Source organism: Brassica napus, chromosome C2 (assembly GCF_020379485.1).
Source record: "Brassica napus cultivar Da-Ae chromosome C2, Da-Ae, whole genome shotgun sequence".
NCBI lineage: Eukaryota > Viridiplantae > Streptophyta > Magnoliopsida > Brassicales > Brassicaceae > Brassica > Brassica napus.
The window spans coordinates 30117418-30131899 of record NC_063445.1 but is presented as its reverse complement, the minus strand read 5'-3'; the positions used below and the strand labels follow the sequence as shown (position 1 = coordinate 30131899).

General features: G+C 35.0%; 2 protein-coding genes across 2 annotated transcripts; both read left to right on the top strand.

Moving 5' to 3' along the window:
- Positions 1-5965: 5965 nt before the first annotated feature.
- Positions 5966-9979, top strand: LOC106388187 (probable leucine-rich repeat receptor-like protein kinase At5g63930). The gene is given in 3 exon segments (XM_022699019.2): positions 5966-9026; positions 9438-9779; positions 9782-9979. Coding segments are annotated over 3 exon segments (3291 nt in total). The 5' UTR covers positions 5966-6103; the 3' UTR covers positions 9808-9979.
- A 2667-nt stretch (positions 9980-12646) lies between these two features.
- LOC106383959 lies at positions 12647-14251 on the top strand. The gene is made up of 5 exons (XM_048748967.1): positions 12647-12832; positions 12959-13038; positions 13167-13309; positions 13456-13840; positions 13973-14251. Exons 1-4 carry the CDS (start codon positions 12647-12649, stop codon positions 13737-13739), a joined length of 693 nt encoding a protein of 230 aa, XP_048604924.1. The 3' UTR covers positions 13740-13840; positions 13973-14251.
- The last annotated feature ends 231 nt before the right edge of the window (positions 14252-14482 follow it).

Sequence of the window (14482 nt, the reverse complement as noted above, 5' to 3'; positions counted from 1 at the left end):
TTTGTAGCAAGCTAAGAGTTATGACATCTAACAAAAAATATCAAAACTTAAAATCCATAAATATTTAAATGTCTATTGTGAATAATATAATTAAACTTTAAATGCAAAATATTTAAATGTCTAATGTGAATAATAAAATTAAACACCATTGTGATAAATTGTCGATAGCAAAAATAAATTAACATCAAATCACATCAACTAATTTTGGTTTTCTCTATCATAGGTCACTTCATTTTCTGCAGGTGGTATAGTGAAATCTTTATGAAAATCACAATAAAATAGTGTAACTGGCATTAAATATGATAAAAATCAGAAAGTTCAATCAAAATTTTAAAAATTACCATCAAGATTTTATTGGTTTGTCACTTCATCATTTTGGGCATTCTTCGACAAGAGCATTCTCTAATTCATTATACTCAAGCTCGTCAGATTCTTCTTCTTCAACAATCCAAAACTTTGTTTTGTCAATAAATTCATAATCTACAGGATCATATGATCTTTTTCTTTTTGACCTGTAAGTTAAAATGTAATCCCCGGGTCATTACAGTATTTACCAAATGATTTTTTAAAATTTGTTTATATGTCATCTTTACAAAGACTCTCACAAAATAAAATGATGACAACGCTCATGCCTAAATGTGACTTGGCAAAATCAAAACTTCCAACACTAAAATTACCTTTCTGTATCTAGCTATGTCTACAGGTAACAACATGCAGCCGTCCAAATATGTGTGATCACTCAAAAAGGGTACTTCATTAGAATTTTTTTTTACCTTGGTAGAGTTAAGTTCCATTGTTTTGCCTTGCTAAAACTCGACATTTTAGTCTTCAAAACTCAAGATCCATCTTTGCTTGAGCTTTTTGTTAAGTTTGACCATACTTTTGTTTCTCTTGAAGGATTTCTACACATGGCAGCATGAGTCATCTTCAAGACATAAGACTGTAATGTTTTTGTATGTTGGTGTAAGTTATTTTTTTGTATTAATTTTTTTTTGTTTTTTTCTTTTTCGTACCTCCAAAATCTAAACTGTTTGATAAAATATGCTTCAGGACTCCAACAAAATTGATGATTTTAGTAAGACGAAAGTAATGAACAGTATGAGTATCACACTACGATGACATTTAAAGTAAGAGAAAAACCTTCAGCCAAACTTCTTGATGAGCAAGTTAAATCCAAATTTATGGTCTGAATGGAGAATAATAAGTTATATCATGAAGGTGTAAAGCTAAAATCTTCAGATTGCTGCGACATGAATAATTTTGTGTGCGATCTGAAAATGTTTTTATTGATTTCTTTATTCAGTTCTTTGAGTTGTATTTTTATCGATGCGAGATAATTGTTTGCACTGTTGTTTGTTTATACCAAGCTAAGTGGTTTGAAAGAATTACATTTTAGATTATTAGAAGCTTGAATGGGATAGATGATTGTATGTTAGGATGAGACGATGTGTTGTATGCGAGTGTGAGTGTTCGTGAAGTGTGGCACGGTGAAGAGGAAGGAGCGTAAAATTGTGTTGGGATGTTTGATTGGCCGGTTGGGCGTGTGTGTGTGCCGGTTGGGAGTGTGTAACTGTCGTGGGGCAGAGTGTGGTGCTAAGCGTACGGGCATCGGCCTTGGGGGACGACAGTAGCCGTTGTTTGTCCGGTGGTAGGCTTCGAGTGAGGGACAGCAACGGAAGTGAGGAAATGATGTGTTAAGTGTGTAAATGTGATGTGTTTGATTGTATGTATGTGTAGTGTAGCTGATTGTTTATCGAGTCTTGTTGAATGTTCGAGTGGCTAGTCAGTCCTCGTTCCACATTGAGCCATATTAGGTGCCATGCAGAGAGGCTTGTTTAGAAGCCATCTTACTAAGTAATCCACTAATCATGCCCTCCTCTCTCTTTCCATTTCCCTCCTCTTTCTTACAGAATTGTGATTAGAAGTGATGATATCGGTTACGTTAGTGGATTTGAGCAGAAAAAACGCGTTTGGAAATTTTTTGACCATCAACGGAACACGGTGGCTTGTCTTTTGGCGTAGACATGTGTCTCTAAGACCGCACTATTAACCCTGATCGGTTATGGAAGAGGCGGTTCTTACACACATGTCTATAACTCCGCGTCCTGAACCTTAGGTCGGATTTGGAGGAGCAAGTCGTTACAGATTGTATATAGTATATACAACCAAAATTGAAATATTGTGAAGTGAAAACTAGTTTACGTTGTGTTTGGCAATAAATCTTATATATTAAAACAAAAGTCACAACTTTGATTCATGTATGATTTTTTAAAAATTGGACCTAATAGATCTATTCCTATAAAATCATGTTAAATTTAATATATAATCTTATCATTTAAATTTTGGACCTACCAGAAATTTTTATTCGAGTATCAATAATTGGATTTAAACAATAGATGATCCATTGGATTTATAGATAGTATAAATTAAATAGATATAATTTAATATTGGAAAATTGTCAAAAATACATTTTTCAAAGTACCACTTTTCATGTTTACACTAACCATTTTTACCCTCATCTTTAATGAAGGGTAAAAGACATTTATAACCTTTTGATTAACTTTGGCAAAAAAAAACATATGGTTAACTAATCTAAACTTAAAACATCAACTCTAAACCCTAAACCATGAAACATCAACTCTAAACCTTAAACCCTGAAACATCAACTCTAAATCCTAAACCCTGAACCTTCAAATCTAAACCCTAAAACATCAACTCTAAACCCTAAACGTAAACCTTAAACCCTAAATTTAAACTTAAAACATCAACTTTAAACCCTAAATCATCAACTCTAAACCCTAAACCATGAAACATCAACTCTAAACCCTAAAACATCAACTCTAAACCCTAAACCCTAAACCTTCAAATCTAAACCCTAAAACATCAACTCTAAACCCTAAACCCTATATTTTTCTGAAATTTGAACCCTAAACCCTGAAACCCTAAACCTTCAAATCTAAACCCTAAAACATCAACTCTAAACCCTAAACGTAAACCCTAAGACCCTAAACCTTCAAATCTAAACCCTAAAACATCAACTCTAGGGTTTTAGTATTTAGGGTTTAGGATTTAGGGTTTAGGGTTTCGGTTTTAGGGTTTATAGTTGAAGGTTTAGGGTGTAGAGTTGATGTTTTAGGGTTTAGGGTTAATTTTTTAGGGTTTAGGGTTTAGAGTTTACTTTTTAGGGTTTAGGGTTTAGTGTTGATAGTTTAGGGTTTAGTGTTGATGGTTTAGGGTTTAGAGTTGAAGGTTTAGGGGTTAGAGTTGATGTTTTAGGGTTTAGAGTTGAAGGTTTAGGGTTTAGGGTTTAGAGTTGATGTTTCGGGGTTTAGGGTTTAGAGTTGATGTTTAAGGATTTAGGGTTCGTATTTCAAAAAAAAATAGGGTTTAGGATTGATGGTTTAGGGTTTTGGGTTCGTATTTCAAAAAAAAAATAGAGTTTATGATTGATGATTTAGGGTTTAGAGTTGAGTTTTAGGGTTTAGTGTTTGAATTTCGAAATAGTATAATTCGAAAAAAAAATATTTTTTTATTTTTTTATATTTTTATTTATTTAAATATTTATTTAAATATTTATTTATTATATATATAAAGAATAAGGACATAATATTCTTTTGCCACTTAATGAAGAAGACATTTTTGAAAATATACCACTAAAAAGTGGTAGCATAAAAATGGTAAACATGTAAATTTCCTTTTAATGTTGTAATACTTATACCTGTATGTGCTAAATATTTAAATATTTGTCGATGTGCGGATCGACGTCTAGTTTGAAGTTATTTTGCAATAAACCCTAAATTTATCTCGTACCATGTCGGCCACGTCTATAAGTTTTTTTTATAAGAAGATAAGTTTCAAATCTTCGTTTTTACGCAAATGATGCATTAGATTTAACTTCCTTTTTTTTTGTAGCTCCAAAGACAAAACGAATATTCAGTGTATGAATGGAGACAGCGTTTTTCTAAATGCGGGACGGGATTACAGTGGACGACCCTACAATGTGTTACCACCAATCAATAACAATAGTAAGGTGTTTTTCAGTTTGCGTTTTTCAAAAAAAACGTCTTTAGTCACCAATCAGAAATGAAGTTTTGTTAAGTGCGTTTTTCTAAAACTAAGTATGAATAGTAGTATTTGCGTTTTTCAAAGCTGCTAATTAGTCATAGACCGCACTTATTTGTTCAAGCACCAATAATACATCGGTTTTCAAATTCCGCACGGTTACTGTTTTCAGTTATTTTATCAACTAAATTTTATTAATTAAGTTGTTAAAATTAATACATATACAATACAAATGAAAATAATAAATAATAAATAACATCATTAAAATGATTAGAAGACAACTATAGATCAAGTAAATTAAAATAGTACAATTCTTTTTTTTTTTATAACAGTAGTGTGATCCCAAAAACTTTCTAGATCTAAGGACTAATCACTACGAGATCCGCAGGATCTGCATTTTCTTACCACTTAAAGCACCCCGGGTGGCCAAGGGGAATCGAACACAGGGCGGTACTCACAGCAGTGAGCCCTACAACTAGGCCAAGACCACTTGGTTAAAATAGTACAATTCTTTCGAATAAACTTTTTAAGTTTTTATCACAAAAAGCTTATAAAAAAGAAGATGACAAAATGATTTTTTTAAAGAGTCAGAAACCCTATACCTTAGATATATAAATAAAAATAAAAAATAAATATTTTTTTATATTTTCAAATTTGTATATGTTTCCAAATTCGAATGTTTTTATATTTTTTAAATTAAGATTAATAAGACATTTATTAGGATTATATATTAAATAAAAAAATTTATAATAAAAATATCTTAAGCAATTAATTTTACATTATTTTTTATATCAAAACAGCACTATATTTTTAATCAAAACCACACTACTTTTTTATCAAAACCGCACTACCTTTTTTACCAAAACCGGACTTATCCCGCAAACCGCACGAACCGCAGTTGGACTATATCGCGCTTAAATTCCGTCCTGCTAATATAATCAATTCCACGGTCACCATTCGGATCCTCAGTTTCTTTATTTTCTTACTTGAAAATAAACAAAAGCAAAGTTGCCATTACACTTGAAAGCTTCTGAAACTAATATTAAAAGACGCATGCCAGTACTCACAGCAGTGAGCCCTACAACTAGGCCAAGACCACTTGGTTAAAATAGTACAATTCTTTCGAATAAACTTTTTAAGTTTTTATCACAAAAAGCTTATAAAAAAGAAGATGACAAAATGATTTTTTTAAAGAGTCAGAAACCCTATACCTTAGATATATAAATAAAAATAAAAAATAAATATTTTTTTATATTTTCAAATTTGTATATGTTTCCAAATTCGAATGTTTTTATATTTTTTAAATTAAGATTAATAAGAAATTTATTAGGATTATATATTAAATAAAAAAAATTATAATAAAAATATCTTAAGCAATTAATTTTACATTATTTTTTATATCAAAACCGCACTATATTTTTAATCAAAACCACACTACTTTTTTATCAAAACCGCACTACCTTTTTTACCAAAACCGGACTTATCCTGCAAACCGCACGAACCGCAGTTGGACTATATCGCGTTTAAATTCCGTCCTGCTAATATAATCAATTCCATGGTCACCATTCGGATCCTCAGTTTCTTTATTTTCTTACTTGAAAATAAACAAAAGCAAAGTTGCCATTACACTTGAAAGCTTCTGAAACTAATATTAAAAGACGCATGCCAGTACGATTTAGAGATTATTTTAATGCGGGAAAAACGAATTTCAAACTTCAAAGCTTCTAATGATCAAAAAAACTAATCATGGTTTGACCATTTCGTTTAAATATTGTTTTCCTGGGAAGGGAAAAAGGTGTGTACCTCTAATTTTTCTTTCTTTCTCTCTTTTTAATTTTCTCTCCCTTCAACAAAGTCGCGTTTTTGGACTAAAATCTTCAGAGGTATGCGTCTTTGTTTTAGATCCATGGTTTCTTCTTTCCAGTATTCTAGTTATGCTCATATGAATTGAGTTTTTTTTTTTTTATAGTCTTATGGTATAATAACATCTTGTTTGATGTCTTGTAAGGATAATTTAGTGGATGAATGAATCGTCGAGGAGATGATGAGGAAGACTACTGTTTTTGCCATGTGTATTCTCCTTCCTCTAACCCTTTGGATATCTGAGACAAGAGGGTTGAATTTAGAAGGTCAATATCTTCTTGACATCAAGAGCAAGTTTGTGGATGATTCGCAGAATTTGAAAAACTGGAATTCAAATGATTCTGTGCCTTGTGGATGGACCGGTGTGAGGTGCAGCAACTACTCCAATCAAGAGGTTTTGTCACTGAATCTTTCCTCCATGGCTCTCTCCGGTAATCTATCACCAAGCATAGGCAGATTGGTTCATCTGAAGGATCTGGATCTATCATATAATGGGTTATCAGGGAATATTCCTAAAGAAATTGGGAACTGTTTAAGCTTGGTGAATCTTAGATTAAACAATAACATGTTTGGAGGGGAGGTACCAGTGGAAATAGGAAAGCTTTCGTCTTTGGAGAAGCTGATCATATACAACAACCGATTCACAGGGTCTCTCCCTATGGAGATTGGGAACCTCTTGTCTCTCACTCAACTTGTGACTTACAGCAACAACATCAGTGGATCATTGCCTCGTTCCATCGGCAAGCTGAAGAAACTAACAAGCTTCCGAGCTGGTCAGAACATGATTTCTGGAAGTTTGCCTTCAGAGATTGGTGGATGTGAGAGCTTGGTCATGCTTGGTCTTGCACAGAACCAGCTGAGTGGTGAAATACCGAAAGAGATTGGTATGCTCAAGAAACTCTCACAGGTGATTCTTTGGGAAAACCAGTTGTCAGGGTTGATCCCAAATGAAATTACAAACTGCACAAGTTTGCAAACTCTTGCTCTCTACAAGAACCAGCTTGTCGGTCCTATTCCAAAAGGACTCGGGAATCTTGCGTCTTTGGAGTATTTATACCTTTACAGAAACATGTTGAATGGAACGATACCGAGAGAGATTGGGAATCTCTCAAGTGCAGTTGAGATAGATTTCTCAGAGAACGGTTTGACAGGAGAGATACCGTTGGAGTTTGGGAACATACAAGGGCTTGAGCTTCTTTATCTTTTTGAGAACCAGCTCGTAGGTACAATCCCTGTGGAGCTTACTAGTTTGAAGAATCTAACAAAGCTTGATCTCTCCATCAATGCATTGACTGGTCCTATTCCTTTGGGGTTTCAGTATTTAAGAAAGCTGTTCATGCTGCAGCTGTTTCAGAACTCTCTTAGTGGGATCATACCGCCAAAACTCGGCGTGTACAGCAATCTCTGGGTTCTTGATCTGTCTGATAATCATCTCAGAGGAAGAATCCCAAGCTACCTATGCCTTCATTCCAATATGATCATCTTGAACTTGGGAGCAAACAACCTCTCTGGCAACATCCCCACTAGCATCACCACTTGCAAAACTCTGGTTCAACTCCGTCTAGCTGGTAACAGCCTCGTGGGCCGGTTCCCGTCGAACTTGTGTAAACTGGTTAATCTCACAGCCATTGAGTTGGGACAAAACAAATTCCGTGGTTCAATCCCCCGAGAAGTCGGAAACTGCAGAGCCTTGCAAAGGCTGCAGCTAGCAGACAATGCCTTTACTGGGGAGCTCCCTAGAGAGATTGGCACACTTAGAGAGCTTGGGACCTTGAATCTCTCATCTAATAAGCTTACTGGAGAGATCCCTTCTGAAATCTTTAAATGCAAGATGCTTCAGCGACTTGACATGTGCTGCAACAATTTCTCCGGAACATTGGCAAGCGACGTAGGCTCTCTTTATCAGCTTGAGCTTCTGAAGCTCTCGAATAACAAACTTTCGGGTGCTATACCTTTGGCTCTAGGGAATTTGTCTCGTTTAACCGAGCTGCAAATGGGCGGGAATCTGTTCTATGGTAGCATTCCAAGAGAGTTTGGAAGTCTGACAGGTTTGCAGATAGCACTGAACCTCAGTTTCAACAAGCTTACCGGAGAGATACCTTCCCAGCTCAGTAATGTTGTTATGCTTGAGTTACTCCTCCTCAACAACAACGATTTGTCTGGTGAAATACCAAGCTCTTTTGCTAATCTCTCCAGCTTGTTTGGTTACAATTTCTCATACAACAACTTGACTGGCCCTATCCCGCTTCTCCGTAACATGTCCATTTCTAGCTTCATTGGCAATAAAGGTCTTTGTGGCCCGCCGCTCGACCAGTGTATCCAAACACAGCCTTCTTCTCCTTCTCAGTCAACCGCCAAGCGGAGAGGGATCCGTACCAGCAAAATCATAGCCATCACTGCAGCTGCAATTGGTGGTGTCTCTCTTGCACTTATCGTTCTCATCGTCTACCTCATCAGACGCCCGATGACGACGACTGTGGCTACTTCTATTCAAGAAGACGGGAAATCGTCTGAAACCTCTCTGGACATTTACTTCCCACCAAAGGAAGGATTCACTTTTCAAGATTTAGTTGCAGCCACGGATAATTTTGATGAGAGCTTCGTAATTGGAAGAGGAGCTTGTGGAACTGTCTACAAGGCGGTTCTTCCCGCAGGTTACACCCTTGCTGTCAAGAAGCTAGCATCGAACCACGAAGGCGGCTGTGTCGATAATAGCTTTAGAGCAGAGATTTTAACTCTTGGGAATATCAGGCACCGTAACATTGTCAAGCTACATGGATTCTGCAATCACCAAGGATCAAATCTGCTTCTGTATGAGTACATGCCCAGAGGAAGCCTTGGAGAAATACTACACGATCCTTCGGGAAATTTGGATTGGTCTAAAAGATTTAAAATCGCTCTTGGTGCAGCTCAGGGTCTTGCTTATTTACACCATGATTGCAAGCCCAGAATCTTTCACCGTGACATAAAATCAAATAATATCCTGCTTGATGACAACTTTGAAGCTCATGTTGGTGATTTTGGACTCGCTAAAGTGATTGATATGCCCCATTCAAAATCCATGTCAGCCATTGCTGGATCCTATGGCTACATTGCCCCAGGTAACGTTACTGCTTTTAATTTTACAATTTGATTTCACTGTTAATACTTGAACTGAACCCAGAAAAAAAAAGGAAACTGCACCGGAGTCTTATTATCCATCCAGACCAAATTTACTCGAATCGAATTCCATGTTTTCTGCAACTTAACCAAATCAATTATTCAAGTTCATCGAGGATCTATATTTTAGTGAAACTATATTAAATGCATTTATACAACATTATTAATTAAAAGTAATTCTTTTTTGTTGTTGACAGAAAATAGTTTTATTTAAGTTATAGTTTTTAAATCTGAGACCGAACTAACCCGGACCAAAATTGACATTTTTTGCAAATCTAAAAATCTGAAATCTGAATTACCCAAATATATTATTCTAATTGACAGGGACTTAATGGAAACTTTTAACTTTGTAGAATATGCATATACCATGAAAGTTACCGAGAAGTCTGACATCTATAGCTACGGGGTGGTTCTACTGGAGCTGCTAACCGGAAAAGCACCGGTTCAGCCGATAGACCAAGGTGGGGATGTGGTGAGTTGGGTAAGGAGTTACATAAGAAGAGATGCATTGTCCTCTGGAGTTCTTGATGCTCGGTTAAAGCTAGAAGACGAGAGAATCGTCTCTCATATGCTCAATGTGTTGAAGATAGCATTGCTTTGCACGAGTGTGTCTCCCGTCGCGAGGCCATCGATGCGACAAGTTGTTCTCATGCTTATTGAGTCAGATAGACAGGAAGGAGACGAACACACGGATACAGATTGACACAGATTACTACATCATGATGCAATACTGCCAATACATTGTTATTGTAACTTCTTTTCACCTGAGGTATTTTTTCTATGTAATCATGCCGGATAACTATTGTAAAGATATACCCCTTCGTGGATTCTAGGATTCCACCATTACCTATGTATTTTACATGGAATTCATATATATATATAGTTTTGGCTGGTATCAAATGACCAAAGATTTGACAGATAATGCAATCCAATATGCTATCTCTACAAATTTCTTGATAGCATTTTTTGGAGATAGCACCTATTGATGGACCGATTTCTTTTGATCTCTATCCAAACTTTACGGTTTTTCTAAATGACAAAAATATTTTAAATCTTTGGTGTTACAACTAAAACGCATAAGTATGAAATGATTGAAGGATCAATCCAATTGCTTTTATCTTTTGAGTTTGTTACAAAGCTATGCAAATGCTTTTTCTTCAGAGGTAAAAGTTTCCGGTAAAAAAGGAGAGACCTGTTACTTCAAACTGATCTTTCAAGATCCAACTCCGTTATTCTAAGATCCATCCAATGGAAAGATATAAATCTTTGAAACAAATGGGTCCTCGAAGGAACTGTCCAACCAAAACTACATGCACCCCAAGAATATGTAGAACCAAATACGTACGTTTAAAACATATTAAACAATTTCATGATGGAAAGATAAAACTGTCATTTGTTTGAAATAGCCAAGACAGGATTGATGAATATTTGTTTGGATCTTCTAACCCAGAAACTATTCATTTAGGAAGAGTCTCACAATTAGGTCAAGATTTTCCTAGAGAAGAAAAGAGTATGAAGTTTCGTCCTCGATTTTCAAATCTCGGATATTTCAAATTCTATTTTAAGAAATGTTAATTTTCAATCACAAATTCCAAACCGGTTTACTTTGTAGAAAACAATCTTTCACAAAATGAATTTATTACAAAATCCGAGCCAATGAGTCCAACCTTTTCAGCTATCAGAGACAACATGTTAAATGAATTAAATGTCTTAAAAAAAGAATTTTCGATTGACAAAAAAATTTTGAGAGGTGATTTCTATTCTAAAAATAACAGTAAAAAAAGACTGGTTCTTCAAAAACTTTTTAAAAGATAGAAATAACATTCAAGATAAATTTTACAATTATCTTCAAAAACATAAGGTACAAATTTTATTCTATAACTGGCTTGAAGATTATGCTTCTGCTGGAAATAAAATAAATTTATCTTTGTCTAAAACATCGAATCCAATTACCAATCGCTATATGAGGGAATTTTGTATTTATCCCACCACTTATTTCTGAAATTTCTTCGGATAACAGAAATTGGATCTGAAGTAAATTTGAGGGTCCATGAAAATACCCAAGAAAAATGAAATTTTGGGTGCAAGAGGGCTAGTGGGAGAAATTTTTTTCTTCATCAGACGGAATGAAATTTGTCTTGAAGATTTGGAATGATTTTTGGACACTGGATTTAAAAATTTATGTGAGAGAACCAAAGTAGTTCTACCATGGTATGAACCAAATTAGTTCCACCATGGTATGAAGTATGAACCAATAAGGATATTTGTAGGTTACATGTCAAATAAAATCAACCATGTGTGTTTGTGTTTAGGAGATTGAATTAAAAAAGAATTATACCATGCTTGACAATAATCCCAATAGTTAAATGAGACATTGTAATAAGGGGAATTTTTAAGATTTTTTGGAAAATCTAAGATCAATCAACTTGGTGCAACGATTTTATGGATTTTGAAGGTGGAATAAGCAGCATCAGTGGCTTTTTGTTTAGATAAAAGTGTTTGTATGAAAAAAAATAAAGCGAATGGGCATCTAATTAATAATTAAAAAATCAACTAATTTATTTCCCTATATCGTATATAGCAAATCGCGAAGTTAGTTTGTGTTCAACAATATTGGCTGATGAGCAAGTAGTCAAAATATCCGGTGAATTTCGGGAAAATAAAGTTTTTTTTATAAAATTATGACCATATTATAAAAATTTCTTATAACAAAAATAGATATTCATATTAAGGCTTGCTAAAATTTCAATACAATGTAAATCAACTTATTTTATAAACATGATAAAGTGATTCTTGATAAATATTTTCTAAGTTCTATATATATTGTCGTACTTTTGTATACAAATTTTTTATATAATATGAGACATAGGAAACAAATGTTTTGGTATGAAGATAATATTATTGTGCGATACTATGTTAATTTTTTGTTATGGTTTCGTTATATTTTAGGGTTTAAAGTTTGTATAGTTTATGATTCTGCTTTTATGTTATAGGGTTTGAATAGATAGGATTTATGTTTTCTTTTTACGACAATTATTGTTATAAGGGCTAAAAATTTATAATTATGATATATTGTTTCGATGAGTGTTGTGATTGGTCATAAAATGCGATGATTCTGGTTGAATAGCTGGCAAAAATAATTAAAAATATTTCAAAAAGTAAATGGCATGGTTTTGTAAATAATTTAAAAAAGCTACAATTATATTATGAGTTTTGATTTAATAGTATTAGATTATGATATCTAGGAGAGAGCTATGAATAGATTTGTTAGACCACTTCCATTGGTGGTCCCAACAAAGAGTTCTTAAGGGAAAAAAAAATGCTTAAATACAAGAGAATCGGTGTCAAAAAAGAAGTTTTAAGAAATGCTAAAAACCCCTAACGTGTTCCTATTGTATTGGATATGCCTTAAAAACAAAAGGAAAAAAAATCCATTTATTTTTCTGTCGGTTTCTTTCATCTTCTTCCTTCTTCTCTTTGCATGTTACAAAATCTATCGATCACTCCAGCATCTGCTCCAAATCTGTCAATGAAATCACCTTGGAGGTTCACTCTTTGCATGATGGGATTTCTCGATCTCGAGAAGCACTTCGCCTTCTACGGTGCTTACCACAGCAACCCAATCAACATCGTAATCCACATCTGCTTGGATAAGAAATCTGGGTTCGTTGCGGCTCTCATGTGTTTCGCTTGCTGGGTCGGTTCCAGTGTCTTCGCTGATCGATTAGGACCTTCTCTTGCCGTAAAGGTTTGATCTTTTTCTCTTTTGTCTGAATCTAAAAAAGTTTTCTTTTTGGAGGAGGAGTGTATTTATGAGAGCATGTGCTTGCATCCATGTGTGTGTGTGTGCGCGCGCTTCATGCATTTATTCCAGCTAGCTCCACCTTTCGAGTTTGCATTGTTGGTTCCAAGACTTGTAATTGGTATTAGTGTTATGATCACGTTTGTGAAGAGGTTCAAGTGTTTTGGATCATTTGATTAAGTTTGTTATGGATTCTTCCCTCGTTGAAATCCATATGTTATGTAGACACTAACAATTTTCAGTTTTTTTCTCAGGTTGGGTTAGCATTTTATTGATGTAGTGAAGAGAGTGGATTTGAGGAAACCCACATTGTGGAATCAGTTTCATGGGATGATCTTGAGAGAAACGCTGCTAGTAAAACCGGTGGTTCTTCTGAAAGACATCACTCCTGGAGATCTCACCAGCACGACTCTTCTAGAAAAGGTATCCGCATAAAGTTTCATTATTTAACTAAGTTTTTTGAGTTACTTATATAGTAATGTAGATGGGTGAAACTTTTGATAATTGCATTGTAATGTTATCTGTTTTTGCCATCATGATAAAGTAACTGATGTTACCTGATTGCTTAGATGACAAATCACCTGGAGACTTGTACGAACTGTGGAGGCAAGAACAGAATATCATAGCTGCAAGACTAGACGAGGAGCTTAAATCCAGGTGGGAGCTTGATGAGCTGATTGAAGAACAGCTGAGCAGATACCAGTCGCATTACTTCAAGACCATGGTTTCAACCTCCTTGAAGGATGTCTCTAACCTTCTCATGCCCACCTGGATACCGCCTCATGAGCTGGCTGCTGTGTCCTGGCTTGGAGACTGGCGTCCCACTTCCATTCTTGACCTTCCACAGAAATAAGATACCGCCTCATGAGCTGTCTGCTGTGTCCTGGCTTGGATACCGCCTCATGAGCTGGCTGCTGTGTCCTGGCTTGGATACCGCCTCATGAGCTGACTCAGGTTTTGCTTTTCTCTCCATCACAAAAATAAGGAATGTTAGTGATGAACTAAAAGACAAAGGGGATGTTATTTTCTTTATAGTCCGGTTGAGTTAAGTGAAAGATTTGAATAGCAGAAACTGGTGATGTGCAGGTATAAAGTGGTTGAACTGGTGATGAAGAAGCTGCTGAATCAAACAGATACAGCAGAGTTTGTGGTCGCATTTGCAGGGATTCAAGACGCCATCCACCAGTTCTTGGAAATTCTGTCTTCTTAGCAACTCATATTGTCCATGTACAACAGTATGAAACCTGAAACTAACAGTTTCGCTGACCATGTCTTGATATAGTCATTGGTATTAACTCTTTATAAGCTATGCAATATTGATCGATGTTATGAACAAACCATTTATATTTTTCATTTCCGAGTGTATTGTGTTTCTTTTTACCTTTTCAACAAACCATTTCTTTTTTCCTCTTCCGAGTCTATCTTAAGACAAAAGGAGTATATTATTGTGTTTCTATTATCATTGCAACAAACCATTTCACCAAAAATTTCCTAAAATATTGTGTTTCTTTTACCATTTCACCAAAAACATTTATTCTAAATGGCTTCTTCCTCTTCTGATAATCTTGAAGAATTGATGGATGAAAGATTCGACCA